Source organism: Balaenoptera borealis (assembly GCF_965194805.1).
Source record: "Balaenoptera borealis genome assembly, chromosome: 3".
NCBI classification, from domain to species: domain Eukaryota; kingdom Metazoa; phylum Chordata; class Mammalia; order Artiodactyla; family Balaenopteridae; genus Balaenoptera; species Balaenoptera borealis.
The window spans coordinates 34,691,076-34,717,270 of NC_138866.1; the positions used below are offsets into that span (position 1 = coordinate 34,691,076).

The following is a 26,195-nucleotide window of genomic DNA, read 5'->3' on the forward strand; positions in this document are numbered from 1 at the left end:
AAACAACACACACAACTCACAAACATTGTCCGTTGTGTTTGTAGATCAAACTTATTACTGACAATTACTGACTATAAAATATTAGCACCTTAAGGGAGAAATTTTATATTGTTTTACCTTTATCACTAATATTTGTGTTTTCTGTCAATAACTTCTGACTCTATTTAAAAATATTTGCAACCTTAAGTTGTATATAGGTACATATGCTCTACAAATAGGTTTCTCTTTTTAGGCACAATTATCTAAGACAAATAACTATATTATTACAGGTCCAAAATTATATTTCTGGATTCCTAGCTGACATCCCAGTGTTAAGTTTTAGATATTATAAGAATTGCAACTATTTAAAGGTTAGAGAAATTAGGAGAATTATTTTTGGGTGGTCTTATATTGCTTTTATGTTTATTTTTCAAAGGCTTAACAGCCCTATGGACTTTTGCTGTAGATAATCATACCTTACGTGTGTGTGTGTGTGTGTGTGTGTATATATATATGTGTGTGTGTGTATATATATATATACACACACACATAATTTGAAATAAAGTAAATTATTAAAGATCAAGATATTCACAATCAGGTAAGTTACTTGTTTTCAAAAATAGATACTAGAGAAGACATAATTATATGTATTTACCCTAATACAATTTTAGCCAGGTAGTTGCTATAGGCATATACAAATATAAGAGCACTTCTAAGGTTTTCTGGTAACTGAAGAACTGCATTGAAGAATAAAGGACTTCTCAATTTTCTGATATAATGAAATATACAAGGTCATGGAAAGACACAGACTCTTGTTAACTAACAGCAAAAAAAAGGTTGGGCGATAAACAGATACTAGAATGGTAGAATTTCAAGAACTTTGAGTTATATGGAGATGGAAAAGATAAAATATGAAGCTTACTATGTTAAAATTTTAAAAAATTGAACAAGATTGTGACGATTTCATGGATATACTTTAAATCTAGTATACGACTATTTTTGCCCATTTGATAGTTATACATAAAAAATACTACAAATTTGTCCACTTTGGTAGTTATGTAATAACTAATAAAAAAAAATTAACCCTTATAAGTTAACCCTTACATAGTGCTTACTAAAATGCCAGGAATAGTTCTCATTGAAACCTCACAGCCACCCTGGTAGATAAGCACTTTCATTTCCCTCATTTTATAGGAAATTAGGCACAGAATGATTTAATAACTAGTCTACACTCACCGTGTTGTAAGTAGCAGAGCCAGAATTTAAAAGTTTCGATTTGCAACCTAGTGTTCTGGTATTAACTTGAAACTCCACAAAATACAAAATATTTAATTTTGTGATGCAAATTATTTTCCCACAATTAAAAATAATTTTGTTAACTGGTTATGAATGAATTCTATGGTAACTTTTTTCTACTTTTCTGATATAAAAGTAGTATTATGAAAATATCAAACCAGTACACAAACAACAAGGGTATATAAAACCAAGGTCATTTACTTCAAACACTTAACCCAGCACTCAAACTCCAAAAATCAATGTCTTCACATATGCGGGCGATTTTCTTACAAACAAAACAAAACATAAACACACCTTTACAGGAGATGACTTCCCTCCAATTGTACTTTTTAAGTTACTCTCACAGTTTAAAAGAAATATAAAAATTGGCCAAAGGACCATTTCCCCTTAGGACCCAGAAGCTATGTAAGAATGACTTCTTTTTTAAGCAGTTGAAGCTAACAATCTCCCAGAATTCTATTCTAATTGCTTAACAAAACGACTTTATTTATAAGCTTAATTATAATAATATTCCAAAAATTTCTGTGCCATGATTTTTACATAGAAGAATAGAAAACATTTTAAAACTTGTTAAAACAATGTGCATTTTCACATACTAGAGCCAATGGTTCCCAAAGTTTGAAAGCACGGTCTACGGGCCAGCAACATGTGTATTACCTGGGGCCTTACTAGAAACACAAATTCTTGGGACCCACTGCAGATTGGCTGAATCAGAAACACTGTGGGTGGGACACAGCAATCTGTTTTACCTCTAATTGTGGTACAAGCTAAAGTTTGAAAACTGCTATATTCGAGTAAGGACAATAATTATTTAATAGGTACAGAGCAAAAGTATCTTGCTATGAATAAGATAGGAGACACAATGGTGTACTGATTTGGAAATAAAAAACCAGTTAACAGTAAGTTGAAATTCAGCCAAAAAACACTTTTCTGGGAGGTAAAGGAAACAATGTCACAAGTATTAATATAAGTTTGCATATGACTCTGAAGTGACACATGAAGCTTATGGCTTCTTTAAAAAGAAAGGACTTTCCCCTTTGTATCACTGAGCACTGTCTATTCTTCATTCTTTCCCTAATTTTTTTTCCTGTGCAAGGTTGAAGGTGATTCTTGTGGCATGAAGCCTAGAGATTAATTCTGCCTTTCGGCTTATTAAATTCTGCATTTAAATTCACATTTAAAATTATGGACTATATAACTTTCTCATCAAATACTATAAAATTGGTATAAATATGCTATTGCAGTCATCCTACTTGAGACCAATGACAAAGGTATCTCAAGAAAAGACAAATCAGAAACATTTTGAATTATATTAACAAAGCACATCAGACCAGATGCCATGCTGAGTCAGAGTTCTGTTATTACCTCCTTTGGCAATATGCCTGAAATTCAGCCGATACCACAGACCACTGAGCAAATGCAGGATTACCTTCTGGACCAGTTCAATCTTCCTCATTTTAGATAATTTCTAGTTTAAGTCCAAAGAAAAGAAGTCAAGAAAGTTTTTTTATTAATATAATGATTCTCCCACAGCAAAATGTTCACATTCTTAGAACCACAGGTCTCTTGTTCCGTCTAGCAAAATTACATAAATCATATAAAAATAATAAAAAGGATTAAAAATAACATGACTAGTCTACTCCTTGAATATCAGAAAAGCATATACTATCTCACCTCTGGAGTGACATCTCGTGGTGCAAACCCTGTTCCTCCAGTTGTTAGTATCAAATTAAGTTCCTTTTCATCACACCAATCTATCAGGGTTTCCTGAAAGAAAACAGTAATATTTTCACATGCAGAAGGACTTGCCTGTCTACTCAAAACATTCACATACTGAAATACTTCGTATACAGTGAAGAAACAGATTCTTTTCAACACTCACTGAGAAAAATGTGAAGCACAATTCATGGAACAGTTTCCACTGTTAATCAAAAGACACTGCAGTTTTGGGTATTTATTTTATTCATTATAGAAAATGAAGATGCAACCATCAGATTCTTGAAAGTAAATGTAACAAAGGAAATAGCATAAATAGTTTATAATTAATATTTATTATGTATTTAAACGGCATGTCTGACATCTTGTCAGCCACTCAAAATATATTCAGGTCTAGCCAGGCCACATTCTGCAAACTTTGGGCAGCAGCAGCTGTGTCCCCAGCACGATACCAGGGATAGTGGGGCCATCCAAGACTGTGTGTGTTGATGTGTCAGCTTCCATGGAGAAACTGGAGGAAAAAAAGTGTAAAAAACGACTGAAAGGTGTGTGTGGAGGGTCGGCGATGGGCTTGTGTTCTGTATGTCATCGGAAAAACAGGCAGAGAAGGAGCATCTCTGAATGGCTGCATTTGGTGTTGGGAGAATACGCACACGTGCACCCACACTTGTTTTTGGTGTCTATACCCAGAAGCCATAATTCTAGGAAGGAATTTGAGGTCTACAGTAGAAAAAAGTCAGAAAATCTAAAATCAAATCAAAATCTACTAGTTATTGGTGACTCCAAACAATTCATCAAGTATATAAGCCTCGGTTTCCTAAAACTGTAAACCAGGAATAATCATTCTTGCCCCCGACCCCTGGAAAGATTGCTGAGACAATCCAATTGAATGAGGATTTTTTTAAACGTAAATCACTGTAAAAACGCAAGGTACTTATTCTTCCCCTGAAATAAAGAGAACATTAGCATACTTGGCGTCATGATATTCACTTTCTACTCCTAGGTTTTGTGATGGTGATGATATGCTATAGATTGTAAAAAAAAAAAAAAAAAAAAATTTGAGCACTGTTTCTAATTATATGATCTCATTATTTAATAAGTATAGCAATCCTGTCAGGTAAATATTCATACTTCAATTTTATATTTAAGGAAACACACTGATTGGTTTTTTTCATTAATGGAATCAGAGAGATCAAGAAATATACTTGCTCATGGGCTCACAAACTAGAAGGGAAAAAAGCTAGAATTTAAACTTAGAGCTGTTGGACCCTCAACAGATGTTCCTCTATATTTTGCCTATGATTGAGTCAATATTTTTTTTCCTAAGTTTCAAGTGGTTTAGGAAAGTTTTACATTTTTCAGGATTTTATTTTACATAGTTGCCTTAAAGGAAAGGTGTAGGAATAAATGATTGCTTAAAGTTTCTTTTTTTCCACACCAATATTATGACATTTAGTTGAGATTAGAATTACATACCATAAAATTTTGGAGTTGGTAGAGGCCTTAGTAGATTTGCCTATTCATTTTACAGATAAGACAACTGAAGTACAATGGGGTTAAATAATTTACTCAAAGTTACCCAGCTAGTTTGTAAAGAAGTGGGACATGGATCTCTGCTTACTCTATTGCTAGTTCTATTCATCTATCTTACATTCTGGCTATTTATTAAAAAGAACTATTAAGTGCTCATTTAAATTATAATTAAATATTTGCTTTGGTATTTTATTGTTTCATTACTTTTATACAATTCAGGTCCAAAACTTAATAATACAAGTATATCATTTATGTACTGATAATTAGATGTGAAATACCAGAAGCAGGCTGATATCTATATGTACCAGAAGCAGGCTGATATCTATATGTAAAATACAATGTCCTCAGTTCTCTAATTCATCAGTGACACAAAATGCATGATAATTATTCAGAAGGACAATTCAGGATTTTTAAATGATTTTTTCCCCTATCCTCACTCATTTTTATTTCAACCTGGTATCACAGGAATGGAGAGTGCAAAACTCCAAATGAAGGAGATTTTTTTCCCCTGCTGTGATTAATTAATGGCAACAAACTATTTTTAAAAAGACATAAAATGTAGACTACTAGAGCCTAACTGAAGAACTCCCACCACTGATATAGTTATAATTTTGTTCTGAGGAAAGCTCACACACACAAAAAATCAATGGTTAATCTACAAACAATAAATGCTGGAGAGGGTGTGGAGAAAAGGGAACCCTCTTGCACTGTTGATGGGAATGTAAATTGATACAGCCACTATGGAGAACAGTATGGAGGTTCCTTAAAAAACTAAAAATAAAACTACCATATGACCCAGCAATCCCACTCCTGGGCATATACCCTGAGAAAACCATAATTCAAAAAGAGTCATGTACCACAATGTTCATTGCAGCACTATTTACAATAGCCAGGACATGGAAGCAACCTAAGTGTCCATCGACAGATGAATGGATAAAGAAGATGTGGCACATATACACAATGGAATATTACTCAGCCATAAAAAGGAACGAAATTGAATTATTTGTAGTGAGGTGGATGGACCTAGAGTCTGTCATACAGAGTGAAGTAAGTCAGAAAGAGAAAAACATACACCATATGCTAACACATATATATGGAATCTAAAAAAAAAAAAAAGATTCTGAAGAACCTAGGGGCAGGACAGGAATAAAGACACAGACGTAGAGAATGGACTTGAGGACATGGGGAGGGGGAAGGGTAAGCTGGGACGAAGTGAGAGAGTGGCATGGACATATATACACTACCAAATGTAAAATAGAGAGCTAGTGAGAAGCAGCCGCATAGCACAGGGAGATCAGCTCGGTGCTTTGTGACCACCTAGAGGGGTAGGATAGGGAGAGTGGGAGGGAAACGCAAGAGGGAGGGGATATGGGGATATATGTATACGTATAGCTGATTCACTTTGTTATACAGCAGCAACTAACACAACAAAGTAAAGCAATTATACTCCAATAAAGATGTTAAAAAACAAAAACAAACAAACAAAATCAATGGTTATTATAATAAAGGTGATTATGTGGTGGTTTCACAAATCAAACTTAAAATTTCCATTGTTTTGCTCGTCTATTTATTTAAAAATTAGAAAAGCAAAAATACTCATCATTCTCAGTAGTTATTATTTCTGGTCTATAAAAAAAAACATAGTTGACTCCATAACTCAGCAATGAGATTAACTGATCTTGTCTTCCCACTAATAGACCTTAGAAACTTTAGATTTCTTTGTAACATTCCACATTACTGAAGTGTCTGTGCCACAGCATTCTAGTCTTTGACCACACCTCCATTTATATCAGATCTTGATAAAAAGTGATGTGAAATCCAAGTTGTATCAACAAAACAGCTCAAGCACTTAAAAAAAAAAAACTATACCAAATACTAATTTTCAGTATTGTCAATACCAAGAGGGCAATTCAAACTTTTCAAATTTCAAGATGCCAATAAAAATAGTCAAAATAGTCCCTTTAGACTGAAGAATGCTATTGTTTGGCAACAGGCAATAATTCTTACAACATATTTCATCCACTGATTAAATAAACATTTACTGAGTACCTACACCATGTCTTAGGTGTTAAGAGTTAAAAAATAAGTGAAAGACTGACCCTGGTTTTAAAGAGCTCATAGTCCAGTAATGGTTCTCAACTCTGGTTATACACTGGAATTATCTGTGGAGCTTGTAAAAATACTGATGCTTGGGTCTCATTTCTGGGGAACAGCTTGGAAACTGGGATTCTAAAAAGATTCCCAGGTAATTTTAAAATGCTGCCAACCAATTGAGAACTACTAGCTTAAAGAGACAGTAAGTTCAGTTATCTTAAGGTGAACTTCACAGCTAACCCCACTGGGTGGGCCCACAAAGATGTCATAGCTTAAGATTAGTTGCACCATAGGAATATTACTTAAGTTTTTCTATTCCCAGGATGGATAAGTGATAACACATACTATATAGATTTTCTTTCATTTAAATAAAATTTGATATCTTGAGCTCAGTGAAGGATATGTTGAAGTATCTGAAAAGTAATATTCTGTTGCCCAAAGTAGCTGTGTGATGTACAACAGTTTTTCAACTGAGCAAAAATCTTAGTTAGGATTTTGGACTTTTAAGAGAAAATAGCAATCTTATCATTCACTCAGCTGGTCTCCAAAACATAAGGATTCTTTCTCAACCGTTAATATAAAATACGAGTATTCCAGACACCTAGTGGTCATATATTTATTTAACACATCAATTCGTTTATTTAACAAGAAAGTGCCTTTTATTCAGGCACTTCATTAGATAACAGGGATCCAAAGACAAATAACGCCCTGGCCTCAAGGATTTAGTCAAGTATAGGTGCTGTGAGTCTAGTCAAGAACTTGCTACTAGGGCTTCCCTGGTGGCGCAGTGGTTGAGAATCTGCCTGCCAATACAGGGGACACGGGTTCCAGCCCTGGTCTGGGAAGATCCCACATGCCGCGGAGCAACTGGGCCCGTGAGCCACACCTACTGAGCCTGCGCGTCTGGAGCCCGTGCTCCGCAACAAGAGAGGCCGCGACAGTGAGAGGCCCGTGCACCGCGATGAAGAGTGGCCCCCGCTCGCCGCAACTAGAGAAAGCCCTCGCACAGAAACTTAGACCCAACACAGCCAAAAATAAATAAATTAATTAATTTTTAAAAAATCAATTGCATTTGTATATACCAACAGTGCACAATTGGAAATTAAAATATTTCTTCTAAATAAAAAAAACAAAAAACTTGCTACTAAAAGTATGATCTGAAGACCAGCAACATTTGTTTTACCAGGGAGCTTGTTAGAAATATAGAATCTCAGGTCCCATCCAAGACTTACTGATTCAGGATCTGCATTTTTAGAAAGACTCCTCAAGGTGCTATATATGCACATTAAACTGGACTAAGCCATGCTTTCTAACCATGTACCACTCAGGATATTGTGAGTCTTACTTTTCTACCACGTTAGATCACCTGAAAGCAATTTATCTCATCGTATATGTTTCTGCACCTATAAGATACCTTCCATTTTGAGATATACCTTAATATTTGGCTGCTACCAGGTATCATTGAGGATTTCTACATGAACCATCATTACGAAAAATTCCTCTGCATCTGTTGCAAAACTGAGGCTGAAGGCATTGTCTATTTTAATGGTTATTTTCCCTCACATAAAAGGTATTTCTTGAAAAATTTACTGCCTTGGGCTTCCCTGGTGGCGCAGTGGTTGAGAGTCTGCCTGCCAATGCAGGGGACGCGGGTTCGAGCCCTGGTCTGGGAGGATCCCACATGCCGCGGAGCAACTGGGCCCGTGAGCCACAACTGCTGAGCCTGCGCATCTGGAGCCTGTGCTCCGCAATAGGAGAGGCCGCGATGATGAGAGGCCCGCACACCGCGATGAAGAGTGGCCCCCACTTGCCACAACTAGAGAAGGCCCTCGCACGGAAACGAAGACCCAGCACAGCCATAAATAAATAAATAATTAAAAAAAAAAAAAGGAATCCTTTCAAAAAAAAAAAAAATTTACTGCCTTGAGCTTACAGGTTAGCACAGTATAATCAAGTTGTATCAAAGAATTTCTGCCTCTCCATATCTAACAGAAATGAACAACAAAAAAGAGTAAAAACTAGAGGAAAAAACTTCCACCAGCAATGATCAAAAGGGAAAAAATATACAGCTGTATGTCATAAATCTCAAAAGTTGGGTGGTCAATGACAGAAATACATGGTCTTCGAGAAGCATACTGCAGCAGGGTTGAGGCTCATAATGCTGCTCTGGCTCCCAAAGAAGTCATAATGGTGAATTATCAGAATCATAAAAATTCTCACTAATACCTTTAAATCTAGAGAGATGTAAACTGAAAGAAACTACCTTTTCATCTTGAAAGCAGCTGCTATGAGAAACAAATGAAACAAGGGGTTGAATCTCTGTGATCAAGTTGAAGTTTCCAGGAACAAATGCACACTGAATTGGGGAACTAATCTGAAACCTAATGATATCACCACATAAACAGTGAGTTAAAAACCCTTATCTAGGTAGAAAAACTCTAGTACTGGACATTTAATAAAATCTCACAGAGAAAAACAGAGCATTCCAAAAAAGACGACATGTTGTCTCTGTTCCCTCGCTTCCTCTATTTTCCTTTGTGCAAGTCTGTCAAGATCTGATATACTCTGGGCTGACTTCATCTTTCTTCCTACGTCTCTGCAATGGTTTATGAAATAAGCTCAGATTGAAGACTGGATATTGTTCAAGCAGGTTTTCTTTTCTTTTTTTTTTTTGATAACCATACAATAAACAGAAATTTGAAGGCAAGGAAAGGGTAGTTAGAAGGAAATGTAACAGTGCTAGCTTCCTTATCTTTCAACCAACCCTACGGTTTAAAAAGTTAAAACTATGACTGTAACCTATTAATGATGTTCCTGATTTTAACTTTAGAGAGATCTCTGTTCAGCAAATAATATCTCTTGTAATATGCTCTTTTCATTCCTTTTCTTTTTCCTCTGTTTAAATGAAATAAAATGCTATTCTGTATTAACTTTAGAGAATTATCCTAATTTCATATAGCTACATCTTTTACTCAAACATTCATTCATCCATTCTTCTACCTGTAATATAGACATAGAAAGATGTTAGAATGTTTTACAATTAATCTTAATAATAATTATTTCTGGGTAATTAGATTTGAAGTGTATTTTATTTTTTACTCCCTTTTTAATTTTTTTGTATTTTTGGAATTCTTTATAATTCCCATGTATTATTATTATTTTTTAAAAATTTTATTTATTTATTTATTTATTTTTGGCTGTGTTGGGTCTTCGTTTCTGTGCGAGGGCTTTCTCTAGTTGTGGCAAGCGGGGGTCACTCTTCATCGTGGTGCGCGGGCCTCTCACTATCGCGGCCTCTCCCGTTGCGGAGCACAGCCTCCAGACGCGCAGGCTCAGTAATTGTGGCTCACGGGCCCAGTTGCTCCGCAGCATGTGGGATCTTCCCAGACCAGGGCTCGAATCCGTGTCCCTTGCATTAGCAGGCAGATTCTCAACCACTGCGCCACCAGGGAAGCCCTCCCATGTATTATTAAAAACTAAAGGGATTTTAAAAATTTAATTTTCTGTTCCGTATCAGGAACTAACATAGTGTTGTAAGTCAATTATACTTCAAAAATAAACAAACAAACTTAAAGAAAGGGAGATCAGATTTGTGGTTATCAGAGGCAGGGGATGGTGGGAGGGGGAATTGGATAAAGGTGGTCAAAAGGTACAAACTTCTAGTTATAAGATAAATAAGTACTAGGGATATAATGTACAACATGATAACTATAACTAACACTGCCATACATTATATATGAAAGCTGTTAAGAGAGTAGGTCATAACAGTTTTTATCACAAGGAAACAAATTTGTTTCTATTTCTTTCTATTCACTAAACTTATTGTGGTAATCATTTCATGATATATGTAAGTCAAGTCATTATGCTGTACACCTTAAACTTATATAGTGCTGCATGTCAATTGTATCTCAATAAAACTGGAAGAAAAAAATGGATTCTTCTGGTATTAGTTCTTCATTCTGGTAGCTAGTACTTTAATGTCTCATTTTCCCCTCATTATAAGCCAGGTGAGAAACAAATTTTATACTTAACAACAATTCATATATTATTGTGGAAGATTAAATATGGCCACATATTCTTTATAAGCCTCCTATCAAGAGGTGGAATGTATTTCTACAACCTTTGCATCTGGACTGGACTTATGACTGTGGCCAACAGAATGGGGCAGAAGTCATGGTGTGTGAGTTCTGAAGCCTGTGTCTCAAAATGCCTCACAGTTTCTGCCTTCACTCTTTTGGTATACTTCTATTACCATGATAGGAAGCCCAGGCTAAATCATGGAATGGTGAAAGATGATGTGGAGAGAAAGACCTAGCAAAACAGATAGCAGCAAGGCCCTAGACATCTGACTGAGGCCATGTTAGATTCTCTAGCCATAGCTGAGCTAATGAATTATTTCAGCCACATGAGTGATTCCAGGTAAGACCAGATGATACACCTACCTGAGCCCAGCAAATCTACAGATCTGTGAGAAATACTAAGTCATTGTTGTTTTAAGTCACTAAGTTTTGTGGTGGTTTTTAATGCAACAAATACAGTACAGATAACTACTTTCATAATTAGCATTTTTGCATCCTTCTCTTTCTCTGGCTATTTCCAATTTATATCTTATTAGCCATAAGTTTATACAACCTTTATAATAAATTTCCAAATAGCTTTGAAAGTGAACTTGATGTGAGTTACATTTAAATAAACTGGCATAAAGTCTCATGAAAGTGATTGTATCATTTAATCATTCAGTTTAAGAAACATACCAATGCCTAGTATGTGCAGGAAAATGTAGGAATGGGGGAAAAAAAAAAAACCCATGACAAATGTCCTTGATATCAAAGAGCTCAGAGGTATGAACAAATTAATACAGTATGGTACATCATATATCATGGTTAGTGCTATGAAAGAAGGATGCCCATGTTAAATTTTTTACAGATATTACATATTTATGAATATATAACATTTTCTTTATCATAACTCGGATGAAAACTATCACTACAAAGGTTTTTAGTAATATTTTTCTCTTGCCCAAGAGTAAAAAACCCAATAAAGAGGAAAATGGGACAGTAAGAGATATGAGGAAGTAAGTTTAGACAAGCCATCTTTCTCTACGTCCGACCGAAGTCGCATACTCATCTAGATCTAAATCTAAAATAATACATTTTCTTCTTTTCTCTACATTTATTGACAGAAACATGAATCACTGAATTAAGCAGACCTCACCAAAATAAAATCATTTGAGAAATGTTACATTTTTCTTTGGTCTACTAAATAGTTGTGAAATAACCACCTAAAAAATTCCTATCTGTACATAATGAGACACGGTTTTAGGGTCATTTCAGTAAAGTCTCCTCTAACTCCTCCAGGCAATTTGTTCCCGGTGTGTGTTCCTCTGGAAAGCACTTTTCACAGTTTAAAGAAATTTATGTGTTTACTTGTCTCATCTCTCAGAGTGATCTCCAAAAGGTTGATCATGACTCTCTATCAGTAAACAATTTCTGAATGTTATTTTCATAAACCATTGGAAAAGCATGTAGTATATCACACTTAAATAGAAATTTTAAAAAGATGAGATAAAGATGACATAATATTTTAAATAGTTTTTCATTTTATTTTACTAATTAAATGCACAAAAAGTTCTCAACAATGTTTTTGTGAGAGCAATGTGACTAATACGCATTATTTTAGAAAATCTTGGTTTGATATTTTGTGATAAGGTAATTAAAAAGTAAAAAACAGTTTTCAAAGATAAGTAGACTGAAATGGAAGAAGTACTTGACCTATATTTACTAAATCATTACACAACATTTATTTTTCAATCTCATCCACCAAACATGCAAGTGCCTTTTTGAAATGGGGTTAATAAATTTCCATCATTTATAATATTAATTAGTTGTTTCTACAAAGTAATTGGAAGATGTTACTTAGAAAATATTAACAAATAGGTTCAAAATCCACTAAAATTCTCTAAATGGAAAATTTTTAAATCAAAATTTTGTTTCCTAGATTTTTTTACTCTGCAGTTACTAGTTTTTATAAATAACACAGTATCATTTCCACTAACAAAATAACTTAATGTGAACAATTTTAAATATCCAAGTATCTTAAGCATGTTTTAATATTTTAGGAAAATTTTCTTAAGATCTTCTTTCACATCATTTTTTCCAAGTTGTCTCCTGAATTATTTTAACTTCTCATTTATTAAGCAGATCCTCCCATTCCTTGTCCATTAGTATCAACTTATCTGTATTCATGTATTATCTGGGCTTAAAATCTCCTTCTCTGGTCCTTTTTGGCTTTGTCAATCTACTCCAAGCCACTTTAAAATTAATATTCTAAAATATATTTCCTTAAAACTTTTTAAAAATAACATTTCTTCATTGGAGAAAACAGCAACACATTTTCTAAATATTTGTTAACATAGTTGAAGCTTTCACTAAGCTCTTAAAAAAGTAAATGCAAACAATAAGTATCATCTATTAGACTAAAGAGCATAGCAGGGCTTCCCTGGTGGCACAGTGGTTGAGAATCCGCCTGCCAATGCGGGGGACATGGGTTCAAGCCCTGGTCTGGGAAGATCCCACATGCCGCGGAGCAACTGGGCCCGTGTGCCACAACTGCTGAGCCTGCGCGTCTGGAGCCTGTGCTCCGCAGCAAGAGAGGCCGCGATAGTGAGAGGCCCGTGCACCGTGATGAAGAGTGGCCCCTGCTCGCCGCAACTAGAGAAAGCCCTCTCACAAAAACGAAGACCCAACACAGCCAAAAATAAATAAATAAATTTATATATAAAAAAAAAAAAGAGCATAGCAAGTGATTAAAATGAGAAGTATAAGTGTTCCTGAGATATTTAGGGGGTTGTAGAGATAAAAAGGAAGCAGGTAGCTTTATCCAAGGAGTATTCATCCATAATTTTTCATACATTCATATTTTCCATTTGCATGTATATGAACATTATATGCATTCAAAACATTTTAAAATCTATTTAAATCTATTTAAAATCTATCTGTTTTTAAAAATATATATATGTGTTGGACTTCCCTGGTGGCACAGTGGTTAAGAATCAGCCTGCCAATGCAGGCATGGGACATGGGTTCGAGACCTGGTCCAGGAGGATCCTAAATGCCACGGAGCAACTAAGCCCATGCACCACAACTACTGAGCCCGCGTGCCACAACTACTGAAGCCCGCATGCCTAGCACCTAGAGCACATACTCAGCAACAAAGAGTAGCCACGGCAATGAGAAGCCCGCACGCTGCGTTGAAGAGTAGCCCCCGCTCGCCGCAACTAGAGAAAGCCTGCGTGCAGCAACAAAGACGCAACACAGCCAAAAATAAATAAATAAATAAATTTAAAATATATATATATATATATGTATGTGGGTTTACATAATCCTTAGGACATCTCTTATGTAGAGAATATCCCAAAACTAAGATTTTGTTGCATTTCAAATTATCATTCGTTATTCTCTTACACCCACAAAAAATGTCAACCCAGGTGCTCTTTCAGGCTAATTGTACCTTCTCCCTTACAAGAAAGTGAGGGCTGTTCTTTCATTCAAGTTGTCTGATTCTTAACCCCTGGACCAATTTCAGTTTACTTCTATACATTTAGACACCAAACACTATAGTTTTCCAATACTGTATGTACTACTTATATCTTTATTTTAAAGAATGTGAATGATTAGAGTTCTAACCATTGTTGATCTTAATTAACATAATGTAAGACCTTGCACTGATTGTGTCAAATGGTTGTGGACAGCAGATTAATATTACTTATGATAATCCTTTTCTTGTGCTACTAAATGTCTTTTACCAATATGATTTTCGCAACCTTAACTAGATAACAGTATATTAATCCTCTCACTGCTGAAAGAAATAGAAATGAGTAGATACAACTATATCACATGCCTAATTATTCAAGTATAATTAATTTGTGCTTGGGCATCTCCAGTGTATTGTTCTGAATGAAGGTAACCTGGGTCCACATTCCTCAATTACCACAATAGTGTGGGAACACTGTTACGATGAGGAATTAGTAACTTGAATTGTTTCACAGAATACCAAGGACTTGCTCCTAAAGATGGAATATCACAGATGGAAGTTAAGCACTTGGCAGAATACTTCAGACATAGCAAGGGCTGAATAAATGATTACTTCTGTTACTTTTCAACATTATTTCTGTCAGAGTTACACTGCCTAAGTATGGAATTTCTCCACAAGTTAATTACCTTAGAAGATATCAGTAGAGTTCAGGGTTCATGGTAATCTTCTTAGCATGAATTATGATAGGTCAAAAATCGAAATGACATTTTTTAAAAGGAAGATAAACTGCAAAAGAGAATAATCATATGATTTATAGACCTAAATGGATTTAAGAGATATGTCTTTTGACCTTTTTATCCTATTTTCCCTAAGGCCTTCACTAAGCTTAACAGCCGTATCTTATGCATATCTGTACTCTTCAGTGATCTTATATAATAGGTTACGTGAATAAATTGTGATGATGCTGCTGACATAAAGCTTTTCCTAAGATTGACTGGAACTCTGAAAGGACACTGAAATAAATAATAGGAAATCAAACATATTATTTCAAGATGACTCCAATAGGAAATCTTAGGAATCTACCTAATATGAGAAATGCAATTTCAGGCTTTCTCCAGTCAGTCAAGTATTTGCTACCTAGGAAAAGAGAATGGTTGAAATATGGAAAAAAAACTAATAAAAATGCCTCCCTCCAAAATTTCCCTTAGGATTCTAAGATTAGTTTGCTTTCCCTAACGCCATAAACAAAAATAAACTCAAAATGGACTAAAGACCTAGATGTCAGACTGGACACTATAAAACTCTTGGAGGAAAAGATAGGAAGAACACTCTTTGACATAAATCACAGCAAGATTTTTTGACCCACCTCCTAGAGTACTGAAAATAAAAACAAAAATAAACAAATGACACCTAATGAAACTTAAAAGCATTTTTTTTAAAACATCTTTATTGGAGCATAATTGCTTTACAATGGTGTGTAAGTTTCTGCTTTATAACAAAGTGAGTCAGCTATACACATACAGATATCCCCATATCTCCTCCCTCTTGCATCTCCCTTCCATCCTCCCTATCCCACCCCTCTAGGTGGTCAAAAAGCACTGAGCTGATCTCCCTGTGCTATGCGGCTGCTTCCCAACAGTTATCTGTTTTATATTTGGTAGTGTATATATGTCCATGACACCCTCTCACTTCGTCCCAACTTACCCTTTCCCCATCCCCGTGTCCGCAAGTCCATTCTCTACGTCTCCATCTTTATTCCTGTCCTGCCCCAGGTTCTTCAGAACCAGATATATATATATATATATATATATACTTTTTTTAAAGATTACATATATATCTGTTAGCATACAGTATATGTTTTTCTCTTTCTGACTGACTTCACTCTGTATAACATACTCTAAGTCCATCCACCTCACTACAAATAACTCAATTTCGTTTCTTTTTATGGCTGAGTAATATTCCATTGCATATATGTGCCACATCTTCTTTATCCATTCATCTGTTCATGGACACTTAGGTTGCTTCCGTGTCCTGGCTATTGTAAATAGAGCTGCAATGAACATTGTGGTACATGACTCTTTTTGATTTATGGTTTTCTCAGGGTATATGCCCAGTAGTGGGATTGCTGGGTCGTACGGTACTTCTACTTTTAGTTTTTTAAGGAACCTCCATAATGTTCTCCACAGTGGCTGTATCAATTTACATTCCCACCAACAGTGCAAGAGGGTTCCTTTTCCTCCACATCCTCTCCAGAATTTACTGATTGTAGATTTTTTGATGATGGACATTCTGACCGGTATGACGTGATACCTCATTATAGTTTTGATTTGCATTTCTCTAATGATTAGAGATGTTGAGCATCCTTTCATGTTTGTTGGCAATCTGTATAACTTCTGTGGGGAAATGTCTATTTAGCCTTCTGCCCATTTTTGGATTGGGTTTTTTGTTTTTTTGATATTGTGCTGCATGAGCTGCTTGTAAACCTTGGAGATTACTGCTTTGTCAGTTGCTTCATTTGCAAATATTTTCTCTCATTCTGAGGGTTGTCTTTTCGTCTTGTTTATGGTTTCCTTTGCTGTGCAAAAGCTTTTAAGTTTCATTAGGTCCCATTTGTTTATTTTTGTTTTTATTTCCATTTCTCTAGAAGGTGGGTCAAAAAGGATCTTGCTGTGATTTATGGCATAGAGTGTTCTGCCTATGTTTTCCTCTAAGCGTTTGATAGTGTCTGGCCTTACATTTAGGTCTTTAATCCATTCTCAGTTTATTTTTGTGTAAGGTGTTAGGGAGTGTTCTAATTTCATTCTTTTATATGTAGCTGTCCAGTTTTCCCAGCACCACTTACTGAAGAGGCTCTCTTTTCTCCCCTGTATATTCTTGCCTCCTTTATCAAAAAGAAGGTGACCATATGTGTGTGGGTTTATCTCTGGGCTTTCTATCCTGATCCGTTGACCTATATTTCTGTTTTTGCGACAGTACAATGCTGTCTTGATTACTGTAGCTTTGTAGTATAGTCTGAAGTCAGGGAGCCTGATTCTTCTAGCTCCGTTTTTTTTTCTCAAGATTGCTTTGGCTATTTGCAGTCTTTTGTGTTTCCATAAAAATTGTGAAATTTTTTGTTTTAGTCTGTGAAAAATGCCAGTGGTAGATTGATAGGGACTGCATTGAATCTGTAGATTGCTTTGGGTAGTAGAGTCATTTTCACAGTGTTGATTCTTCCAATCAAAGAACATGGTATATCTCTCCATCTGTTTGTATCATCTTTAATTTCTTTCATCAGTGTCTTATAGTTTTCTGCATACAGGTCTTTTGTCTCCCTAGGTAGGTTTATTCCTCGGTATTTTATTCTTTCTGTTACAATGATAAATGGGAGTGTTTCCTTAATTTCTCTTTCAGATTTTTCATCATTAGTGTACAGGAATGCAAGAGATTTCTGTGCATTAATTTTGTATTGTTACTTTACCAAATTCAATGATTAGCTCTAGCAGTTTTCTGGTAGCATCTTTAGGATGCTCTATGCATAGTATCATGTAATCTGCAAACAGTGACAGCTTTACTTCTACTTTTCCAATTTAGATTCCTTTTATTTCTTTTTCTTCTCTTATTGCTGTGGCTAAAACTTTCAAAACTATGTTGAATAATAGTGCTGAGAGTGGACAACCTTGTCTTGTTTCTGATCTTAGAGGAAATGGTTTCAGTTTTTCACCACTGAGAACGATGTTGTCTGTGGGTTTGCCTCATATGGCCTTTATTATGTTGAGGTAAGTTCCCTCTATGCCTACTTTCTGGAGGGTTTCTATCATAAAACAGTGTTGAATTTTGTTGAAAGCTTTTTCTGCATCTATTGAGATGATCATATGGTTTTTCTCCTACAATTTGTTAATATAGTGTATCACATTGATTGATTTGCGTATATTGAAGAATCCTTGCATTCCTGGGATAAACCCCACTTGATCATGGTGTATGATCATTTTAATGTGCTGTTGGATTGTTTGTTAGTATTTTGTTGAGGATTTTTGCATCTGTGTTCATCAGTGATATTGGCCTGTAGTGTTCTTTTTTTGCGGCATCTTTGCCTGGTTTTGGTATTAGGGTGATGTGGCCTCGTAGAATGAGTTTGGGACTGTTCCTTCCTCTATTATATTTTGGAAGAGCTTGAGAAGGATAGGACTTAGCTCTTCTCTAAATGTTTGATAGAATTCGCCTGTGAAGACATTTGGTCCTGGGTTTCTGTTTGTTGAAAGATTTTTAATCATAGTTTCAATTTCAGTGCTTGTGATTGGTCTATTTATATTTTCTATTTCTTCCTGGTTCAGTCTCGGAAGGTTGTGCTTTTCTAAGAATTTGTCCATTTCTTCCAGGTTGTCCATTTTATTGGCATATAGTTGCTTGTAGTAATCTCATAATCCTTTTTATTTCTGCAGTGTCAGTTGTTACTTCTCCTTTTTCATTTCTAATTGTTGATTTGAGTCTTCTCCCTTTTTTTCTTGATGAGTCTGGCTAATGGTTTATCATTTTGTTTATCTTCTCAAAGAACCAGCTTTTACTTTTATTGATCTTTGCTATCATTTCCTTCATTTCTTTTTCATTTACTTCTGATCTGATCTTTATGATCTCTTTCCTTCTGCTAACTTTGGGGTTTTTTGGTTCTTCTTTCTCTAATTGCTTTATGTGTAAGGTTAGATGGTTTACTTAAGATGTTTCTTGTTTCCTGAGGTAGGATTGTATTGCTACAAACTTCCCTCTTAGAATTGCTTTTGCTGCATCCCATAGGTTTTGGGTTGTGGTGTTTTCATTGTCATTTGTTTCTAGGTATTTTTTGATTTTCTCTTTGATTTCTTCAGTGATCTCTTGGTTATTTAGTAGTGCATTGCTTAGCCTCCATGGTTTGTATTTTTTACAGGTTTTTTCCTGTAATTGATATCTAGTCTCATAGCGTTGTGGTCGGAAAAGACACTTGATACGATTTCAATTTTCTTAAATTTACCTAGGCTTGATTTGTGTCCCAAGATATGATTTATCCTGGAGAATGTTCCATGAGCACTTGAGAAGTGTATTCTGTTGTTTTTGAATGCAGTGTCCTATAAATATCAATTAAGTCCATCTTGTTTAATGTATCATTTAATGCTTGTGTTTCCTTATTTATTTTCATGTTGGATGATCTATCCATTGGTGAAAGTGAGGTGTTAAAGTCCCCTACTATGATTGTGTTACTGTCAATTTCCCTTTTTATGGCTGTTAACATTTGCCTTATGTATCGAGATGCTCCTATGTTGGGTGCATAAATATTTACAATTGTTATATCTTCTTGGATTGATTCCTTGATCATTATGTAGTGTCCTTCTTTGTCTCTTGTAATCGTCTTTATTTTAAAGTCTATTTTGTCTGATATGAGAATTGCTACCCCAGCCTTCTTTTGATTTCCATTTGCATGGAATATCTTTTTCCATCCCCTCACTTTCAGTCTGTATATGTCCCTCGGTCTGAAGTGGGTCTCTTGTAGACAGCATATATTTTTTTTTTAAAGCACTTTTTTTTTTAATAGCTACTTTATTTATTTATTTTATTTTTTTTTTTGGCTGTGTTGGGTCTTCGGCTCATGCGAGGGCTTTCTCTAGTTGAGGCAAGTGGGGGCCACTCTTCATCGCGGTGCAGGGACCGCTCTTCATCGCGGTGCGCGGGCCTTTCACTATCGCGGCCCCTCCCGTCGCGGGGCACAGGCTCCAGACGTGCAGGCTCAGTAGTTGTGGCTCACGGGCCCAGCTGCTCCGCGGCATGTGGGATCCTCCCAGACCAGGGCTCGAACCCGTGTCCCCTGCATTAGCAGGCAGACTCTCAACCACTGCGCCACCAGGGAAGCCCATGGCTCTTGTTTTTGTATCCATTCAGCCAGCCTATGTCTTTTGGTTGGAGCATTTAATCCGTTTACATTTAAGGTAGTTATCGATATGTATGTTCCCATTACCATTTTCTTAATTGTTTTGGGTTTGTTACTGTAGGTCTTTTCCTTCTCTTGTGTTTCCTGCCTAGAGAAGTTCCTTTAGCATTTGTTATAAAGCTGGTTTGGTGGTGCTGAATTGTCTTAGCTTTTCCTTGTCTGTAAAGGTTTTAATTTCTCCGTCGAATGTGAATGAGATCCTTGCTGCGTAGAGTAATCTTGGTTGTAGGGTTTTCCCTTTCATCACTGTAAATATGTCCCGCCACTCCCTTCTGGCTTGCAGAGTTTCTGCTGAAAGATCAGCTGTTAACCTTATGGGGATTCCCTTGTATGTTATTTGTTGTTTTTCCCTTGCTGTTTTTAATATTTTTTCTTTGTATTTAATTTTTGATAGTTTGATTAATATGTGTCTTGGCGTGTTTCTCCTTGGATTTATCCTGTATGGGACTCTCTGTGCTTCCAGGACTTGGTTAACTATTTCCTTTCCCATATTAGGGAAGTTTTCAACTATAATCTCTTCAAATATTTTCTCAGACCCTTTCTTTTTCTCTTCTTCTGGGACCCCTATAATTCGAATGTTGGTACATTTAATGTTGTGCCAGAGGTCTCTGAGACTATCCTCACTTCTTTTCATTCTTTTTTCTTTATTCTGCTGTGGAGTAGTTATTTCCATTATTTTATCTTCCAGGTCACTTATCTGTTCTTCTGCCTCAGTTATTCTGCTACTCATTCCTTCTAGAGAATTTTAAATTTCATTTATTGTGTTGGTCATCATGGTTTGTTTGCTCTTTAGTTCTTCTAGGTCCTTGTTAAATGTTTCTTGTATTTTCTCCATTCTATTTCCAAGAGTTTGGATCATCTTTTCTCTTATAACTCTGAATTCTATTTCAGGTAGACTGCCTATTTCCTCTTCATTTTTTTGGTCTGGTGGTTTTTACCTTGCTCCTTCATCTGTTGTGTGTTTCTTTGTCTTCTCATTTTGCTTAACTTACTGTGTTTGGTGTCTCCTTTTCTCAGGCTGCTGGTTTGTAGTTCCTGTTGTTTTTGGTGTCTGCCCCCAGTAGCGAAGGTTGGTTCAGTGTGTTGTGGAGATCTCCTGGTGGAGGGGACTGGTGCCTGTGTTCTGGTGGATGAGGCTGGATCTTGTCTTTCTTGTGGGTAGGGCCACATCCAGTGATGTGTTTTGGGGTGTCTGTGACCTTAATATGAGTTTAGGCAGCCTCTCTGCTAATGGGTGGGGTTGTGTTCCTGTCTTGCTAGTTGTTTGGCAGAGGGTGTCCAGCACTGTAGGTTGCTGGTCGTTAAGTGGAGCTGGGTCTTAGCGTTGAGATGGAGATCTCTGGGAGAACTTTCTCCGTTTGATATTATGTGGAGCCAGGAGGTCTCTGGTGGAACAATGTCCTGAACTCGGATCTCCTACCTCAGAGGCACAGGCCTGACACCTGGCCGGAGTGCCAAGACCCTGCCAGCCACACGGCTCTGAAGAAAAGGGAGAAAAAAGGAAAGAAAAAAGAAAAAATAAAGGAAAATAAAATAAAGTTATTAAAATTAAAAAAAATTATTAAAAGAAAAAAAATTTTTAAGTTATAATAAACTGAAAAAAAAAAGCATGAAAGAAAGAAGAGAGGAACCAAACCAAAAAACAAATCCACCAATGATAACAAGCACTGAAAACTACAGTAAAAAAACGAACAAAAAAAAAATGGACAGACAGACCCTAGGACAAATGGTAAAAGCAAAGCTATACAGACAAAATCACACAAAGAAGCATACGTATACACACTCCAAAAAGAGAATAAGGAAAAACATATATATATATCTATATATTAAAAAAAAAAAGGAAGAGAGCAACCAAAGCAATAAACAAATCTACCGATGATAAAAAACTCTAAATAATAAACTAAGATAAACATAAAACCAGAAACATATTAGACGCAAAAAGCAAACCCCAAGTCTACAGTTGCTCCCAAAGTCCACCACGTCAGTTTTGGGATGATTCCTCGTCTACTCAGGTATTCCAGAGATGCAGGGTACATCAATTTGATTGTGGAGATTTAATCCGCTGCTCCTGAGGCTGCTGAGAGAAATTTCCCTTTCTCTTATTTGTTCGCACAGGCCCTGGGGTTCAGTTTTGGATTTAGCCCCACCTCTGCATGTAGGTCGCCTGAGGGCGTCTGTTCTTCGCTCAGACAGGATGGGGTTAAAGTAGCAGCTGATTAGGGGGCTCTGGCTCACTCAGGTCGTGGGGATGGAGGGGTACGGAATGCAGGGTGAGCCTGTGGCAGCAGAGGCTGGTGTGACATTGCAACAACCTGAGGCATGCCGTGTGTTCTCCCGGGGAAGTTGTCCCTGCATCATAGGACCCTGGCAGTGGTGGGCTGCACAGGCTCCCAGGAAGGGAGGTGTGGATAGTGACCTGTGCTTGCACACAGGCTTCTTGGTGGCGGCAGAAGCAGCATTAGCGTTTCATGCCCGTCTCTGGTGTCCGAGCTGATAGCTGTGGCTCGCGCCTGTCTCTGGAGCTCATTTAGGCGGTGCTCTGAATCCCCTCTCCTCGCGCACCCCGAAACAACGGTCTCTTGCCTCTTAGGCAGTTCCAGACTTTTTCCCGGACTCCCTCCCATCTAGCTGTGGTGAACTAGCCCCATTAAGGCTGTGTTCATGCAGCCAACCCGAGTCCTCTCCCTGGAAGCTAACCTCCGAAGCCTGAGCCTCAGCTCCCAGCCCCCACCCGCACCAGTGGGTGAGCAGACAAACCTCTCAGGCTGGTGAGTGCTGGTCGGCACTGATCCTCTGTGCAGGAATCTCTCTGCTTTCCCCTCTGCACCACTGATGCTGTGCTCTCCTCCGTGGCTCTGAAGCTTCCCCCCTGCCCACCAGCCGTCTCCACCAGTGAAGGGGCTTCCTAGTGTGTGGAAACTTTTCCTCCTTCATACCTCCCTCCCAGAGGTGCAGGTCCCATCCCTATTCTTTTGTCTCTGTTTTTTTCTTTTTTCTTTTGCCCTACCCAGGTACGTGAGGAGTTTCTTGCCTTCGCGGAAGTCTGAGGTCTTCTGCCAGCGTTCAGTACGTGTTCTGTAGTTGTTCCACATGTAGATGTATTTCTGATGTATTTGTGGGGAGGAAGGTGATCTCCACATCTTACTCCTCTGCCATTTTGAAGGTCTCCCCCACTTAAAAGCTTTTGCACAGCAAAGGAAACCATAAACAAGACAAAAAGACGACCCTTAGAAGGGGAGACAAAATTTGCAAATGAAGCAACTGACAAGGGAATAATCTCTCAAATATACAAACAGCTCATTTAGTTCAATATCAAAAAAACAAACAACCCAATCAAAAAATGGGCGGGAGACCCAAATAGACATTTCTCTAAGGAAGACACACAGATGGCCAAGAGGCACATAAAAAGATACTCAACACCACTAATTATTAGAGAAATGCAAATCAAAACTACAGTGAGGTATCACTTCACGCCGGTTAGAACGGGCATCATCAGAAAATCTACAAACAACAAATGCTGGAGAGGGTGTGGAGAAAAGGGAATGCTCTTGCACTGTTGGTGGGAATGTACTGATACAGCCACTATGGAGAACAGTATGGAGGTTCCTTAAAAAACTAAAAATAGGACTACCATATGACCCAGCAATCCCACTACTGGGCATATACCTGAGAAAACCATAATTCAAAAAGACACATGAAGCCCAATGTTCACCACAGCACTATTTACAATAGCAAGGACATGGAAGCAACTTAAATGTCCATCGACAGATGAATGGATAAAGAAGATGTGGTACATATACACAATGGAATATTACTCAGCTATTAAAAGGAATGAAATTGGGTCATGTGTAGAGACAGGGATGGACCTAGAGAGACTGTCATACAGAGTGAAGTAAGTCAAAGAGAAAAACAAATATCGTATATTAACACATATATGCTGAATCTAGAAAAATGGTACAGATGAACTTATTTGCAAAAACAGAAATAGACACACAGACGTAGAGAACAAACGTATGGACATCAAGAGGGGAAAGCGGGAGGGAGGGGGGAGTGAGATGAACTGGGAGATTGGGATTGACATGTATACACTGCTATGTATGGAACAGAGTAACTATTGAGAGCCTGCTATATAGTGCAAGGAACTCTACTCAGTGCTCTTTGGTGACCTAGATGGGAGGGAAATCCAGAAGGGAGGGGATATGTGTATACATATGGCTGATTCACTTCTCTGTACAGCAGAAACTAGCACAACATGATAAAGCAACTATACCTCAATAGAGTAAAAAACAAAAGAAAACAAGACAAAACAGACATATGACCAATAGTTTGAGAGCAATTCAACATTAGGTATTCAATATATTTCAATCAGAACTAACAGGGCTTTGGAAACAGGAGAGAGAACCATTTATCACATTAGTATACTAGGTCCCCAAAGTTGTTAAAAACAACTGAGAAACAACATTCAAACGTAGAACACACTGCTACAGTATTTACATTTTGCTCAATTTGTGTGTGTGTGTTACTTGTACCATCATTCCTTTTCTACTATAGATACATTTAGATTTCTAAGTCTAGGGTGGTTATATTGTGGCCCACTGCTAAAGAACTCGGCAAGGTAAGGACAAATCTGCTCATCCCATGAGATAATTGCAAGAATATTTATCCCATTTTATAGAGATAGCACACTAAATTTATGAGATATTTATATGACTAGCTTGATAACAAAGTTTAGTAAGATTCTAGATTACAGAATCAATGTAGCCAATAGAAATACAGAAAAATGCTGCTTCCAAGGTTGAACATTTGGAATAACAATATATGTGTGGATTTGTTTACATATTAAAGATATAACAAGATCTAAGAGAAAAGGGGATGATGGCATCTTCTTCTTTGACCTTTAGCCTTAAGATTCTCAAATCTCAATGGAATACAGTCAATATAAACTCTTGCTTCAGGGAAGCTAATCTTTTTAATGATTAATTAAAATTTTTATAGAACAAAAAAGATTGTTCTATTGTTTGTTTATAGAACAAAGCATATTTGTTCTATTTTTTTTTATTTTATTTTTCGTGAAGAGTATACTTTTCCATACTTCAATGAGGTAATGGAAAATAATATTAGAATGAACAGCTTGGATGCTAAGAAGGCAAACATAGATGTTTATTAGAATATGGTTTTATTTTTGCTATCACTACTGGTACTCTTTCCATTCATTATCCCCTATTCATATGCTTTACCAATGTATTTTGTTCTTCTATAGAAAGAGATTTGTTTAATTAGTACTGGTAGATGGTAGTAATAAAACTCTGGTCTCTAGATTCCCAGCTCTTTACCCATTTTTACCATGGTTTCAGAGGGCTCTTTTCTTGTCTTACATTCTTTCTCTCTCTGTGCCTACTTCTTTATATCAACTTTCTCAGTCAAGAACTCCTGATTCTTTTATCCAACTCAGCCTATTTCATTAGAGTAAGGCTCTATGTTCTTACCATGGTCCATGATTTACATTTCTTGTAAAATCACATCCAAAAGCATATACCTATGAAGATCTTCTGGAGTGACAAGGGTCAAGATATCCATAACCTCCAAAAAATTAAATATAACAGCTCTAGCAGGTCACACAATATTCACACACATTCAGGCAGTAATGATATATCACTTAGTAAACAGTATAAAGGTGAATATGCATCCAGATTACATAATTTAGTATTTCTTGGCTATCTTATTTCCTAATCCCAGTTCACCCTGATCTGCTTCAAATACACTAAGACCAGGAATGGTAAAACTAATCATACACACTTAAGGTCTATATTTAGGGTCTATTATATTTAAGGTCGATTATTACTTACCAATCCTTTTACCTTTTACATTTTCTCACTATTTAGCTCATCCTATGGATTAGGCTTACTTAAGAAACTTTATTTGTGTGAGCTCATAATCTTTTTTTTTTAAGAGCTTTATTGAGGTACAGTTCACATATCATAAAGCTATATATTTAAAGTATACAGTTCATTGGTTGTTAATAAATTCACAAGGTTGTGCAACCATTACCAAAATATAATTTTAGAGTTTACCAATGCTCCAAAAAGAAACCTGGCAAACATTAGCAGTC

The 26,195-nt window shown here is 36.6% G+C and overlaps 1 protein-coding gene across 15 annotated transcripts in view; it reads right to left on the minus strand.

Annotated features, from left to right (window-relative positions):
* GPHN (gephyrin) overlaps nucleotides 1-26,195 on the minus strand; it is a 611,785-nt gene that overhangs the window by 339,162 nt on the left and 246,428 nt on the right. For 10 of the 15 annotated variants that reach the window (XM_082386487.1, XM_082386489.1, XM_082386488.1 and 7 more), the window contains one exon: nucleotides 2,950-3,042. In XM_082386487.1, coding sequence (XP_082242613.1) covers nucleotides 2,950-3,042 — 93 coding nt within the window. Of the gene's footprint in view, nucleotides 1-2,640; nucleotides 2,744-2,949; nucleotides 3,043-26,195 lie in introns of those variants that run through there. The other 5 variants (XM_082386483.1, XM_082386492.1, XM_082386490.1 and 2 more) reach the window with 1 other exon arrangement.